The 17,352-nt window shown below is 30.6% G+C and overlaps 1 protein-coding gene across 1 annotated transcript; it reads left to right on the top strand.

Annotated features, from left to right (window-relative positions):
• The first annotated feature begins 14,709 nt into the window (after nucleotides 1-14,709).
• LOC119614159 lies at nucleotides 14,710-15,297 on the top strand. Its single transcript, XM_037970270.1, has one exon. The coding sequence runs from the start codon at nucleotides 14,710-14,712 to the stop codon at nucleotides 15,295-15,297; it is 588 nt and encodes a 195-aa protein (XP_037826198.1).
• The last annotated feature ends 2,055 nt before the right edge of the window (nucleotides 15,298-17,352 follow it).

The raw sequence follows: 17,352 nt of genomic DNA, 5'->3' as shown, positions 1-17,352 counted from the left end.
GTGCATTTCTTAGTATATTGTATTTTCCTTATTCACGCATATAACTTTGTCAGTTTTCAAGCTACGATGGCTTCGTATACCTCATTTTAATCCATAAGAAACGCAATTTCTTTTGATATATTACTTATACAAAAATCTTAAGTTCATAAAATTTATCAAATTTGCATATCATTACAATTCTGGTACAGAGTGCATTTCTTAGTATATTGTATTTTCCCTATTCACATAAATAACTTTGTCAGTTTTCAAGCTACGACAGTTTCGTATACCTCATTTTAATCCATAAGAAACGCACTTTCTTTGAATATATCACTTATTCAAAAATCTTAAGTTCATAAAATTTATCAAATTTGCATATCTTTACAATTTTGGTACAGAGTGCATTTCTTGGCACAATGTGTTTTCCCTATTCACGCAAATATCTTTTTCAGTTTTAAAGCTACAACAGTTTCGTATACCTCATTTTAATCCATAAGAAACGCACTTTCTTTTGATATATCACTTATTCAAAAATCTTAAGTTCATAAAATTTATGAAATTTACATATTTTTACAATTTTGGTACAAAGTGCATTTCTTGCCACAATATATTTTCCCTATTCACGCAAATAACTTTGACAGTTTTCAAGCTATGACAGTTTCGTATACCTCATTTTAATCCATAAAAAACGCACTTTCTTTAGATATATCATTTATACAAGAATCTTAAGTCCATAAAATTGATAAAATTTGCATATCATTACAATTTTGGTACAGAGTGCATTTCTTGGCACAATGTATTTTCCCTATTCAGGCAAATAACTTTGTCAGTTTTCAAGCTGCGACAGTTTCGTATACCTCATTTTAATCCATAAGAAACGCACTTTCTTTTGATATATACTTATTCAAAAATCTTATGTTCCTAAAATTTATCAAATCTGCATATCATTACAATTTTGGCACAGAGTACATTTCTTAGTATATTTTTTTCCTATTCACGCAATTAACTTTGTCAGTTTTCTAGCTGAGACAATTTCGTATACCTCATTTCAATCCATAAGAAACGCACTTTCTTTTGCTATATCATTTATTCAAAAATCTTAAGTTCCTAAAATTTATCAAATCTGCATATCAATACAATTTTGGCACAGAATACATTTCTTGGCACAATGTATTTTCCCTATTCACGCAAATAACTTTGTCAGTTTTCAAGCAACTACAGTTTCGTATACCTCATTTTAATCCATAAGAAATGCACTTTCTTTTGATATATCACTTATTCAAAAATCTTAAGTTTATAAAATTTATCAAATTTGCATATCATTACAATTTTGGTACAAAGTACATTTCTTGGCAAAATGTATTTTCCCTATTCACGCAAATAACTTTGTTAGTCTTCAAGCTGCGACAGTTTCACATACTTCATTTTAATCCATAAGAAACGCACTTTCTTTTGATATATTAATTATAAAATAATCTAAAGTTCATAAAATTTGTCAAATTTGCATATCATTACAATTTTGGCAGAGTACATTTCTTAGTATATTGTATTTTCCCTATTCACGCAAATAACTTTGTCAGTTTTCAAGCTACGACAGTTTCGTATACCTGATTTTAATCCATAAGAAACGAACTTTCTTTTGATATATCACTTATTCAAAAATCTTAAGTTCCTAAAATTTATCAAATTTGCATATCACTACAATTTTGGTACAGAGTGCATTTCTTGCCACAATGTATTTTTCCTATTCACGCAAATAACTTTGTCAGTTTTCAAGCTGCGACAGTTTCGTATACTTCATTTTAATCCATAAGAAACGCACTTTCTTTTGATAGTCACTTATTCAAAAATCTTAAGTTCATAAAATTTATAAAATTTGCATATCATTACAATTTTGGTACAGAGTACATTTCCTGGCACAATGTATTTTCCCTATTCACGCAAATAACTTTGTCAGTTTTCAAGCTACGACAGTTTCGTATACCTCATTTTAATCCATAAGAAACGCATTTTCTTTTGATATATCACTTATTCAAAAATCTTAAGTTCATAAAATTTATCAAATTTGCATATCATTACAATTTTGGTACAGAGTGCACTTTTTGGCACAATGTATTTTCCCTATTCACGCAACTAACTTTGTCAGTTTTCAAGCTACGACAGTTTCGTATACCTCATTTTAATCCATAAGAAACGCACTTTCTTTTGATATATCACTTTTATATCACTTTTTCAAAAATTTTAATTTCATAAAATTTATAAACTTTGCATATCATTACAATTTTGGCACAGAGTACATTTCTTAGTATATTTTTTTCCTATTCACGCAAATAACTTTGTCAGTTTTCAAGCTACGACAGTTTCGTATACCTCATTTCAATCCATAAGAAACGCACTTTCTTTGAATATATCACTTATTCAAAAATCTTAAGTTCATAAAATTTATCATTTATCATTTGCATATCATTACAATTTTGGCACAGAGTACATTTCTTTGTATATTTTTTTTTCCTATTCACGCAATTAACTTTATCAGTTTTCAAGCTACGACAGTTTCGTATACCTCCTCTTAATCCATAAGAAACGCACTTTCTTTTGATATATTACTTATACAAATATCTTAAGTTCATAAAATTAATCAAATTTGCATATCATTACAATTTTGGTAGTGCATTTCTTGGCACAATGTATTTTTCCTATTCAGGCAAATAACTTTGTCAGTTTTCAAGCTTCGACAGTTTCATATATACCTCATTTTAAATAATAAGAAACGCACTTTATGTTGATATATCATTTATACAAAAATCTTAAGATCATAAAATTTATCAAATTTGCATATCATTACAATTTTGGTACAGAGTGCATTTCTTAGTATATTGTATTTTCCCCATTCACGCAAATAACTTTGTCAGTTTTCAAGCTACGATAGCTTCGTATACCTCATTTTAATCCATAAGAAACGCACTTTCTTTTGATATATTACTTATACAAAAATCTTAAGTTTGGCAATTTTGGCAGAGTACATTTCTTAGTATATTGTATTTTCCCTATTCACGCAAATAACTTTGTCAGTTTTCAAGCTACGACAGTTTCGTATACCTCATTTTAATCCATAAGAAACGAACTTTCTTTTGATATATCACTTATTCAAAAATCTTAAGTTCCTAAAATTTATCAAATTTGCATATCATTACAATTTTGGTACAGAGTGCATTTCTTGCCACAATGTATTTTCCCTATTCACGCAAATAACTTTGTCAGTTTTCAAGCTGCGACAGTTTCGTATACCTCATTTTAATCCATAAGAAACGCACTTTCTTTTGATATATCACTTATTCAAAAATCTTGAGTTCATAAAATTTATCAAATTTGCATATCATTACAATTTTGGTACAGAGTACATTTCCTGGCACAATGTATTTTCCCTATTCCCTCAAATAACTTTGTCACTCTTCAAGCTGCGACAGTTTCACATACTTCATTTTAATCCATAAGAAACGCACTTTCTTTTGATATATCATTTATACAAAAATCTTAAGATCATAAAATTTATCAAATTTGCATATCATTACAATTTTGGTACAGAGTGCATTTCTTAGTATATTGTATTTTCCCTATTCACGCAAATAACTTTGTCAGTTTTCAAGCTACGATAGCTTCGTATACCTCATTTTAATCCATAAGAAACGCACTTTCTTTTGATATATTACTTATACAAAAATCTTAAGTTTGGCAATTTTGGCAGAGTACATTTCTTAGTATATTGTATTTTCCCTATTCACGCAAATAACTTTGTCAGTTTTCAAGCTACGACAGTGTCATCTACCTCATTTTAATCCATAAGAAACGCACTTTCTTTGGATATATCACTTATTCAAAAATCTTAAGTTCATAAGATTTTTGCATAAGAAATTTGCATATCTTTACACTTTTGGTACAGAGTGCATTTGTTGGCACAATGTGTTTTCCCTATTCACGCAAATACCTTTGTCAGTTTTCAAGCTACGACAGTTTCGTTCACCTCATTTTAATCCATAAGAAACGCACTTTCTTCTGATATATTACTTATTCAAAAATCTTAAGTTCATAAAATTTATCAAATTTGCATATCTTTACAATTTTGGTACAGAGTGCATTTCTTGCCACAATGTATTTTCCCTATTCACGCAAATACCTTTGTCAGTTTTCAAGCTACGACAGATTCGTTCACCTCATTTTAATCCATAAGAAACGCACTTTCTTTTGATATATCACTAATACAAAAATCTTAAGTTCATAAAATTTATCAAATTTGCATATCATTACAATTTTGGTACAGAGTTCATTTCTTAGTATATTGTATTTTCCCTATTCCCGCAAGTAACTTTGTCAGTTTTCAAGCTACGACAGTTTCGAATACCTCATTTTAATCCATAGGAAACGCACTTTCTTGTAATATATCACTTAATCAAAAATCTTAAGTTCATAAAACTGATAAACTTTGCATATCATAACAATTTTGGCACAGAGTACATTTCTTAGTATATTGTATTTTCCGTATTCACGCAAATAACTTTGTCAGTTTTCAAGCTACGACAGTTTCGTATACCTCATTTTAATCCATAAGAAACGCACTTTCTTTTGCTATATCACTTATTCAAAACTCTTAAGTTCATAAAATTTATCAAATTTTCATATCTTTACACTTTTGGTACAGAGTGCATTTCTTGGCACAATGTATTTTCCCTATTCAAGCAAATATCTTTGTCAGTTTTCAAGCTACGACATTTTTGTATACCTCATTTTAATCCATAAGAAACGCACTTTCTTTTGATCATTTGCTCAAAAATCCTATGTTCATAAAATTTATCAAATTTGCATATCTTTACAATTTTTGGTACAGAGTGAATTTATTGGCACAATGTGTTTTCCCTATTCACGCAACTAACTTTGTCAGTTTTCAAGCTACGAGAGTTTCGTATACCTCATTTTAATCCATAAGAAACGCATTTTCTTTTGATATATCACTTATTCAAAAATCTTAAGTTCATAAAATTTATCAAATTTGTACAGAGTACATTTCTTGGCACAATGTATTTTCCCTATTCACGCAAATAACTTTGTCAGTTTTTAAGCTACGACAGTTTCGTGTACCTCATTTTAATCCATAAAAAACTTACTCAAAAATCTTAAGTTCATAAAATTTATAAAATTTGCATATCATTACAATTTTGGTACAGAGTACATTTCTTACTACATTGTATTTTCCTTATTCACGCAAATAACTTTGTCAGTTTTCAAGCTACGACAGTGTCATATACCTCATTTTAATCCGTAAGAAACGCACTTTGCTTGGATATATCACTTATTCAAAAACCTTAAGTTCATAAAATTTATCAAATTTGCATATCATTACAATTTTGGTACAGAGTGCATTTCTTGGCACAATGTATTTTCCCTATTGACGCAAATAACTTTGTCAGTTTTCAAGCTACGACAGTTTCGTATACCTCATTGTAATCCATAAGAAACGCACTTTCTTCTGATATATCACTTATTCAAAAATCTTAAGTTCATAAAATTTATAAACTTTGCATATCATTACAATTTTGGTACAGAGTATATTTTTTTGTATATTTTTTTTCCTATTCACGCAAATAACTTTGTCAGTTTTCAAGCTAAGACAGTTTCGTATACCTCATTTTAATCCATAAGAAACGCATTTTTTTTTTGATATATTACTTATACAAATATCTTAAGTTCATAAAATTTACCAAATTTGCATATCATTACAATTTTGGTACAGAGTGCATTTCTTGGCACAATGTGTTTTCCCTATTCACGCAAATAACTTTGTCAGTTTTCAAGCTACGACAGTTTCATATACCTCATTTTAAATAATAAGAAACGCACTTTCTTTTGATATATCATTTATACAAAAATCTTAAGTTCATAAAATTTGTCAAATTTGCATATCATTACAATTTTGGTACTGAGTGCATTTCTTAGTATATTGTATTTTTCCTATTCACGCAAATAACTTTGTCAGTTTTCAAGCTACGATAGCTTCGTATACCTCATTTTAATCCATAAGAAATGCACTTTCTTTTGATATATTACTTATACAAAAATCTTAAGTTCATAAAATTTATCAAATTTGCATATCATTACAATTTTGGTACAGTGTGAATTTCTTAGTATATTGTATTTTCCCTATTCACACAAATAACTTTGTCAGTTTTCAAGCTACGACAGTTTCGTATACCTCATTTTATTCCATAAGAAACGCACTTTCCTTGAATATATCACTTATTAAAAAATCTTAAGTTCATAAAATTTATCAAATTTGCATATCTTTACAATTTTGATACAGAGTGCATTTCTTGGAACAATGTGTTTTCCCTATTCATGCAAATAACTTTGTCAGTTTTCAAGATACAACAGTTTCGTATACCTCATTTTAATCCATAAGAAACACACTTTCTTCTGATATATCACTTATTCAAAAATCTTAAGTTCATAAAGTTTATCAAATTTGCATACCATTACAATTTTGGTACAGAGTGCATTTCTTGGCACAATGTATTTTCCCTATTCACGCAACTAACTTTGTCAGTTTTCAAGCTACGACAGTTTCATATAACTCATTTTAATCCATAAGAAACGCACTTTCTATTGATGTATCACTTATTCAAAAACCTTAAGTTCATAAAATTTATCAAATTTGCATATCTTTACAATTTTGGTACAAAGTGCATTTCTTGCCAGAATTTTGTCAAATTTGCATATTTGCAATTTTGGCAGAGTACATTTCTTAGTATATTGTATTTTCCCTATTCACTCAAATAACTTTGTCTGTTTTCAAGCTACGACAGTTTCGTATACCTCATTTTAATCCATAAGAAATGCGCTTTCTTTTGATATATCACTTATTCAAAAATCTTGAGTTAATAAAATTTATCAAATTTGCATATCTTTACAATTTTGGTACAGAGTGCATTTCTTGGCAAAATGTATTTTCCCTATTCATGCAAATAACTTTGTCAGTTTTCAAGCTGCGACAGTTTCGTATCTTCATTTTAATCCATAAGAAACGCACTTTCTTTTGATATCTTAATTATAAAATAATCTTAAGTTCATAAAATTTGTCAAATTTGCATATCATTACAATTTTGGCAGAGTACATTTCTTAGTATATTGTATTTTCCCTATTCACTCAAATAACTTTGTCTGTTTTCAAGCTACGACAGTTTCGTATACCTCATTTTAATCCATAGGAAACGCACTTTCTTTTGATATATCACTTATTTAAAAATCTTAAGTTCATAAAATTTATCAAATTTGCATATCATTACAATTTTGGTACAGAGTGAATTTCTTAGTATATTGTATTTTCCCTATCCACACAAATAACTTTGTCAGCTTTCAAGCTACGACAGTTTCGTATACCTCATTTTAATCCATAAGAAACGCACTTTCTTTGAATATATCACTTATTCAAAAATCTTAAGTTCATAAAATTTATCAAATTTGCATATCTTTACAATTTTGGTACAGAGTGCATCTCTTGGCACAATGTGTTTTCCCTATTCACTTAAATAACTTTGTCAGTTTTCAAGCTACAACAGTTTCGTATACCTCATTTTAATCCATAAGAAACACACTTTCTTTTGATATATCACTTATTCAAAAATCTTAAGTTCATAAAATTTATCAAATTTGCATATCATTACAATTTGGTACAGAGTGCATTTCTTGGCACAATGTATTTTCCCTATTCACACAACTAACTTTGTCAGTTTTCAAGCTACGACAGTTTCATATAACTCATTTTAATCCATAAGAAACGCACTTTTTTTTGATGTATCACTTATTCAAAAATCTTAAGTTCATAAAATTTATCAAATTTGCATATCTTTACAATTTTGGTACAAAGTGCATTTCTTGCCAGAATATATTTTCCTTATTCACGCAAATAACTTTGTCAGTTTTCAAGCTACGACAGTTTCGTATACCTCATTTTAATCCATAAAAAACTCACTTTCTTTTGATATATCATTTATACAAGAATCTTAAGTCCATAAAATTTATCAAATTTGCATATCATTACAATTTTGGTACAGAGTTCATTTCTTGCCACATTGTATTTTCCATATTCACTCAAATAACTTTGTCAGTTTTCAAGATACGACAGTTTCGTATACCTCATTTTAATCCATAAGAAATGCACTTTCTTTTGATATATCACTTATTCAAAAATCTTAAGTTTATAAAATTTATCAAATTTGCATAGCATTACAATTTTGGTACAGAGTGCATTTCTTGGCACAATGTATTTTCCCTATTCACGCAAATAACTTTGTCAGTTTTCAAGCTACTACAGTTTCGTATACCTAATTTTAATCCATAAGAAACGCACTTTCTTTTAATATATCACTTATTCAAAAATCTTAAGTTCATAATATTTATAAAATTTGCATATCGTTTCAATTTTGGTACAGAGTACATTTCTTAGTATATTGTATTTTCACTATTCACGCAAATAACTTTGTCAGTTTTCAAGCTGCGACAGTTTCGTATACCTCATTTTAATCCATAAAAACGCACTTTCTTTTGATATATCACTTATTCAAAAATCTTGAGTTCATAAAATTTATAAAATTTGCATATCATTACAATTTTGGTACAGAGTACATTTCTTGGCACAATGTATTTTCCCTATTCACGCAAATAACTTTGTCAGTTTTCAAGCTACGACAGTGTCATCTACCTCATTCTAATCCATAAGAAACGCACTTTCTTTGGATATATCACTTATTCAAAAATCTTAAGTTCATAAAATTTATCAAATTTTCATATCTTTACACTTTTGGTACAGAGTGCATTTCTTGGCACAATGTATTTTCCCTATTTATGCAAACAACTTTGTCAGTTTTCAAGCAACGACAGTTTCGTATACCCCATTTTAATCCATAAGAAATGCACTTTCTTTTGATATATTAATTACAAAATAATCTTAAGTTCATAAAATTTATAAAATTTGCATATCATTACAATTTTTGCACAGAGTACATTTCTTGGCACAATGTATTTTCCCTATTCACGCAAATAACTTTGTCAGTTTTCAAGCTACGACAGTTTCGTATACCTCATTTCCATAAGAAATGCACTTTCTTTTGATATATTAATTATAAAATAATCTTAAGTTCATAAAATTTATAAAATTTGCATATCATTACAATTCTGGTACAGAGTACATTTCTTGGCACAATGTATTTTCCCTATTCACGCAAATAACTTTGTCAGTTTTCAAGCTACGACAGTTTCGTATACCTCATTTTAATTCATAAGAAACGCACTTTCTTTTTATATATTAATTATACAATAATCTTAAGTTCATAAAATTTGTCAAATTTGCATATCATTACAATTTTGGTACTGAGTACACTCTAAGTATATTGTATTTTCCCTATTCACGCAAATAACTTTGTCAGTTTTCATGCTACGACAGTTTCGTATACCTCATTTTAATCCATAAGAAACGCAATTTCTTTTGATATATCACTTATTCAAAATTCTTAAGTTCCTAAAATTTATCAAATTTGCATATCATTACAATTTTGGCACAGAATACATTTCTTGGCACAATGTATTTTCCTTATTCACGCAAATAACTTTGTCAGTTTTCAAGCTACGACAGTTTCGTATACCTCATTTTAATCCATAAGAAACGCACTTTCTTTTGGTATATCACTTATTCAAAAATCTTAAGTTCCTAAAATTTATCAAATTTGCATATCAATACAATTTTGGCACAGAGTACATTTATTTGCAAAATGTATTTTCCCTATTCACGCAAATAACTTTGCAGTTTTCAAGCTGCGACAGTTTCATATACTTCATTTTAATCCATAAGAAACGCACTTTCTTTGGATATATTAATTATAAAATAATCTTAAGTTCATAAAATTTTCAAATTTGCATATCATTACAATTTTGGCGGAGTACGTTTCTTAGTATTTTGTATTTTCCCTATTCACGCAAATAACTTTGTCAGATTTCAAGCTACGACAGTTTCGTATACCCCATTTTAATCCATAAGAAATGCACTTTTTTTTATATATTAATTATACAATAATCTTAAGTTCATAAAATTTCTAAAATTTCCATATCATTACAATTTTGGCACAGAATACCTTTCTTGGCACAATGTATTTTCCTTATTCACGCAAATAACTTTGTCAGTTTTCAAGCTACGACAGTTTCGTATACCTCATTTTAATCGATTAGATACGCACTTTCTTTTGATATATCACTTATTCAAAAATCTTAAGTTCATAAAATTTATAAAATTTACATATCACAACAATTTTGGTACAGAGTACATTTCTTGGCACAATGTATTTTCCCTATTCACGCAAATAACTTTGTCAGTTTTCAAGCTACAAAAGTTTCGTATACCTCATTTTAATCCATAAGAAACGCACTTTCTTTTGATATATCACTTATTCAAAAATCCTAAGTTCATAAAATTTATCAAATTTGCATATCTTTACAATTTTGGTACAGAGAGCATTTCTTGGCACTATGTATTTTCCCTATTCACGCAAATAACTTTGACAGTTTTCAAGCTACGAAAGTTTAGTATACCTCATTTTAAGCTACGACAAAGTTAAAACAGAGTACATTTCTTAGTATACTGTATTTTCCCTATTCACGCAAATAACTTTGCCAGTTTTCAAGCTGCGACAGTTTCGTATACCTCATTTTAATCCATAAGAAACGCACTTTCTTCTGATATATCACTTATTCAAAAATCTTAAGTTCATAAAATTTATCAAATTTGCATATTGTGGCGTTATAATATTTTAACATTTAAAAATACTTTTTGAAAATAACACTTTGTTTCTTGAAATATTTTTAATCAAAATATCTTTGCATTTTATATTAATAAGTTTTCTGTTTTTGAAAAATAATTTTTCATTCTTCTTGATAATTTTAAACTTGAGTGTTCGTAAAAAATTATTTTCTTTTATTGTTTTTAAATAAATTATTTTTTATATAAAGTATAAAATTTAGTGTTTGAGTTTTATTTATTTTGCCTAACTCATTAACCACTAAAATTGGTGACCCCGAACACAAGAACACAAACGCAAGAGCCGCAAACATGTCTGTGAACAGCTCAGAGGAAGAATTTGCCTCGCTTCCACCAGCGAATGAAATAGCTCGTGTTTCCGTCAAGGTGCCGCCATTTTGGAAGACTAATCCGGCCTTATGGTTTAAGCAAGTGGAAAGCCAATTTATCACCGCTGGAATCACCTCGGATTCTACAATATTCCATACTATTGTCGGATCCATTGAAGCTAATGTTCTGTGTGAGGTAAGCGACATCATTCTGCAACTCCCGGAGACGAATATGTATGAAACACTTAAACAACGGCTACAAGAACGTTTCACTGATTCTGAAGAAAAGCAGTTGAAGAAATTGTTACGCGACATAGAGTTGGGAGATAAAAAACCCTCAACACTTCTACGCGAGATGTCTACATTATCTTCTGGAAAAGTATCAGAAGAACTTCTGAAGAATTTGTGGATGCAACGTTTGCCAAAGCAAATGCAAGCAATTCTGTCCGTAAGTAGCGAATCTTTAAATAGATTGGCGCTTATGGCAGATAAAATCGCCGACACATCTGAATCTTGGGAGGTAAATGCCATAGCTGGTTCATCAACATTGTCTAATAGTACCATAGAGAAGAAAATTGATGCACTTACTAAACAAGTTAAAGCTTTATCTAGAGGTAGAGGTCGTTCAAAGAGCCGAGTTCGCTGTAATCAACAGCCACGCACTAGAGAAGCATCCGCAGGTAAGAAAGTCAAACCCTACTGCTGGTACCATTTCAAATTTGGCGAAAAAGCTACTAAGTGCGTCCAGCCATGCACTTTCTCCAGCTCACATTCCAATTCGACGGAAAACTACTAGGCTCCTCGTCCACGGTGACAGACGAGGCTAGCCGAGAACTTTGTCGCCTTTTTCTTCAAGATCGAATACTAAATAAAAAATTCCTTGTCGATACTGGCGCCGACGTTTCTGTATATCCTGTCACATCTTCTCAACTTCAACAAAATCCTGCCCCATTAAAATTATTTGCTGCAAATAAATCAGTTATCAAAACATATGGAAATAAATCACTAAATTTAAATTTGGGCTTAAAGCGAAATTTTCGGTGGACTTTTATTTTGGCTGACGTTGAAAAGCCGATAATTGGTGCCGATTTTCTAAGCCATTTTGGATTATTGGTGGACATAAAAAACAATCGTCTGATTGATAATGTTTCCCAGTCTCAAAATGAAGGATCATTGTATTATGAAACTACCCCTTTGACAATTAAAACTATCCAAGATGAGTCATATTTTTCCAAATTGCTTCGTGAATTTCCTGATTTGACAGAACTGTCATCATTCACAAAAGACGTCAGACATTCTGTTACACACCATATCCAAACAAAAGGACCTCCTGTGTTTGCTAAAGCGCGCAGGTTATCACCTGAAAAACTTGAAATTGTGAAAAGAGAGTTTGAAGATATGGTCAAACAAGGTATATGCCGGCCTTCAAAAAGTAGTTGGGCAAGTCCACTACATCTTGTTTTAAAATCAAATGGAGAGTGGCGTCCATGCGGCGACTATCGCCGTCTAAATGCTGTTACTGTTCCCGATCGCTATCCAGTGCCCCACATCCATGACTTTGGATACATGCTAAGTGGTAAGGTTATATTCAGCAAGGTAGACTTGGTAAAAGCATACCACCAAATACCTGTTGAAAAAGACGACATTGAGAAGACCGCTATAATCACGCCTATAGGTCTTTTCGAATTCCCCTGCATGACGTTTGGTTTGTGCAATGCTGCACAAACTTTTCAACGGTTCATCAATGAAGTTGTCAGAGGCTTGGATTTTTGTTACGCCTATATCGACGATATACTAATTGCGTCGAAAAACCTGGAAGAACATAAGCAGCATGTCAAGATATTGTTTGATAGACTTCGTGAATATGGTATCACAATCAACGCATCTAAATCAGTTTTTGGTGCTTCGGAACTCAAGTTTCTAGGTTATCTGGTAACACCTAACGGTTTAAAACCACTACCGGAACGTGTAGAAGCCATTGTCAACTATAAACAGCCAAACACCGTTAAAGAGATGAGACGTTTTTTGGGTATGATCAACTTTTATCGACGTTTCATACCTAAAGCTGCACAACAACAAGCTATTCTTCATGAATTACATTCAGGTTGTAAGAAAAGATAGACTTCGTGAATATGGTATCACAATCAACGCATCTAAATCAGTTTTTGGTGCTTCGGAACTCAAGTTTCTAGGTTATCTGGTAACACCTAACGGTTTAAAACCACTACCGGAACGTGTAGAAGCCATTGTCAACTATAAACAGCCAAACACCGTTAAAGAGATGAGACGTTTTTTGGGTATGATCAACTTTTATCGACGTTTCATACCTAAAGCTGCACAACAACAAGCTATTCTTCATGAATTACATTCAGGTTGTAAGAAAAACGACAATCGAAAAATCAATTGGACTCCAGAACTCATGAATGCATTTCAACAATGTAAACAACAACTCGCTGATGCTACTCTGCTGTCATATTCATCGATGAATGCTCCTACTTCACTTTGGGTAGACGCTTCAGATACTGGTATGGGAGGTGTACTTCAACAACAAGTTAATGGTGAGTGGAAACCAATCGCATTTTATTCAAAAAGTTTGAACCAAACACAAACTAAGTATTGCGCATATGATCGAGAGATTTTGGCAGCATATTCCGCCTTAAAACATTTTCAATATTTTTTGGAAGGACGAGAATTTATAATATACACCGATCATAAACCTCTGACCTTTGCATTCAAGCAAAAGCCAGAAAAAGCTTCTCCACGACAACTAAGGCATTTGGACTTCATTGGCCAACACACAGTCGACATTCGATATATACCTGGAAAGGATAATGTAGTTGCCGATGCACTATCGCGCCTAAATGTTGTGACAATGCCATCACCTATAAACTTTGAATTATTAGCAAAAGAGCAGCAATCTGATGAAGAATTGCAAGCAATACTAAATTCACCACAAGGTTTATCTTTGAAACAAATGAAATTACCTGATGCTGATGTACAAATTTACTGCGATGTGTCAACAACAAATATTCGACCTTATATAACTCCAAGTTATCGCAAGCCACTTTTTGATTATTTACATAATCTTTCACACCCAGGAATAAATAAATCAGTGGAACTTGTCAAAAGTCGTTATGTGTGGCCGTCAATTTCTAAAGATGTACGTAATTGGTCTAAATGTTGTATTGCCTGTCAATCATCAAAAGTTCAGCGCCATGTAAAAAGCCCACTTGGTAATTTTGAGTTACCTAGCCAACGTCTCAAGAATATCAACATTGACATCGTTGGACCTCTAACGCTTTGTAAAAATTACAGGTATGTTTTGACTTGTATTGACAGATTTACCAGGTGGACGGAAGCTATACCACTGGAAGATATAACTGCTGAATCGGTTGCTACTGCTTTTCTACATGGTTGGATATCCCGATATGGAGTGCCTGTACAAGTCACTACTGACCAAGGGAGCCAATTTGAAAGTTCGTTGTTTCGTGAATTTTGCAAGATTCTTGAAATTAAAACATTCCATACGACGCCCTATCATCCTCAAGCAAACGGCCTTATTGAAAGATGACATCGCGATGTCATCGTTCTTTGAAAGCAGCTTTAAAATGCTACAAAAATCATAATTGGGTTGATAATTTACCGTTAGTCCTAATGGGTTTACGATCATCAGTGATTCAAGACATTGGATATTCACCATCAGAAATGTTATATGGAACAAATCTACGTCTCCCTGGTGATTTTTTTGAATCTTATGAAGAATCAAGAACAAACAATGATTGGGTAAAACAATTTTGTGAAAACATGCAAATGCTTAAAGCCAGCCCTACAGCACATCACGGTGCAAACAGCAGCTTCATACCTAGCACTTTAAAAAACTGCACTCACGTTTTTATTAGACATGATGCTGTCAGAAAACCTTTACAACGTCCATATGATGGTCCCTTTAAGGTGTTAAGTCGTAACGACAAAATATTTAAATTGCTGGTATCTGGAAAGGAGAAAGTTGTATCTATCGACCGCCTTAAACCAGCATTTATATTTACAGAATACACAAGAGAAGAACCAAATATAGAACCCAAACAAATTCCCCAGAAAAATAATGATGGAATCAAACTTCGTTCTGGTCGTCGAGTTAACTTTGCTTTACCTTAAATTGTCGTTGTCACTAGGGCGGGGGTACTGTGGCGTTATAATATTTTAACATTTAAAAATACTTTTTGAAAATAACACTTTGTTTCTTGAAATATTTTTAATCAAAATATCTTTGCATTTTATATTAATAAGTTTTCTGTTTTTGAAAAATAATTTTTCATTCTTCTTGATAATTTTAAACTTGAGTGTTCGTAAAAAATTCTTTTCTTTTATTGTTTTTAAATAAATTATTTTTTATATAAAGTATAAAATTTAGTGTTTGAGTTTTATTTATTTTGCCTAACTCACTAACCACTAAAATATCATTACAATTTTTGTACAGAGTGCATTTCTTGGCACAATATATTTTCCCTATTCACGAAAATAACTTTGTCAGTTTTCCAGCTACGACAGTTTCGTATACCTCATTTTAATCCATAAGAAACGCACTTTATTTTGATATATCACTTATTCAAAAATCCTAAGTTCATAAAATTTATAAAATTTGCATATCGTTACAATTTTGGTACAGAGTACATTTCTTGGCACAATGTATTTTCCCTATTCACGCAAATAACTTTGTCAGTTTTCAGTTTCGTATACCTCATTTTAATCCATAAGAAATGCACTTTCTTTTGATATATCACTTATTCAAAAATCTTAAGTTCATAAAATTTATAAAATTTGCATATCATTACAATTTTGGTACAGAGTACATTTCTTAGTATATTGTATTTTCCTTATTCATGCAAATAACTTTGTCAGTTTTTTAGCTACGACAATGTCATATACCACATTTTAATCCATAAGAAACGCCCTTTCTTTTGATATATCAATTATTCAAAAATCATAAGTTCATAAAATTTATCAAATTTGCATATATTTTTAATTTTGGTACAGAGTGCGTTTCTTGCCACAATGTATTTTCCCTATTCACGCAAATAACTTTGACAGATTGCAAGCTCCGACAGTTTCGTATACCTCATTTTAATCCATAAGAAACGCACTTTCTTTTCATATATCACCTATTCAAAAATCTTAAGTTCATAAAATTTATCAAATTTGCATATCTTTACAATTTTGGTACAGAGTGCATTTCTTGGCACAATGTATTTTCCCTATTCACGCAAATAACTTTGTCAGTTTTCAAGCTGCGACAGTTTCGTATACTTTATTTTAATCCATAAAAAACGCACTTTCTTTTGATATATCACTTATTCAAAAATCTTAAGTTCATAAAATTTATCAAATTTGCATATCATTACAATTTTGGTACAGAGTACATTTCTTGGCAAAATTTATTTTCCCTATTCACGCAAATAACTTTGTCAGTCTTCAAGCTGCGACAGTTTCATATACTTCATTTTTATCCATAAGAAACGCACTTTCTTTTGATATATTAATTATAAAATAATCTTAAGTTCATAAAATTTATCAAATTTGCATATCATTACAATTTTGGTACAGAGTGCATTTCTTGGCACAATGTATTTTCCCTATTCAGGAAAATAACTTTGTCAGTTTTCAAGCTATCACAGTTTCGTACACCTCATTTTAATCCATAAGAAACGCACTTTCTTTTAATATATCATTTATACAAAAATTTTAAGTTCATAAAATTTATCAAATTTGCATATCATTACAATTTTGGTACAGAGTGCATTTCTTAGTAAATTGTAGTTTCACTATTCACGCAAATAACTTTGTCATTTTTAAAGTTACGACAGTTTCGTATACCTCATATTAATCCATAAGAAATGCACTTTCTTTTGATATATCACTTATTTAGAAATCTTAAGTTCATAAAATTTATCAAATTTGCATATCATTACAATTTTGGTACAAAGTGCATTTCTTAGTATATTGTAGTTTCACTATTCACGCAAATAACTTTGTCATTTTTAAAGTTACGACAGTTTCGTATACCTCATTTTAATCCATAAGAAACGCACTTTCTTTTGATATATCACTTATTCAGAAATCTTAAGTTCATAAAATTTATAAAATTTGCATATCATTACAATTTTGATTCAGAGTACATTTCTATTTTGGCACAGAGTGCATTTCTTAGTATAT

Source organism: Lucilia sericata, unplaced genomic scaffold (assembly GCF_015586225.1).
Source record: "Lucilia sericata isolate MDLA Ls3-8-SP2 unplaced genomic scaffold, ASM1558622v1 Contig002645F_arrow, whole genome shotgun sequence".
NCBI classification, from domain to species: domain Eukaryota; kingdom Metazoa; phylum Arthropoda; class Insecta; order Diptera; family Calliphoridae; genus Lucilia; species Lucilia sericata.
Note: the sequence above shows the minus strand (reverse complement) of the source record. Positions and strands in the feature narration are given on the sequence as shown.

Excerpts from the sequence above, each read along its gene's own strand:
- LOC119614159 (XM_037970270.1), top strand. The coding sequence starts at position 14,710 with ATGACATCGCGATGTCATCGTTCTTTGAAAGCAGCTTTAAAATGCTAC.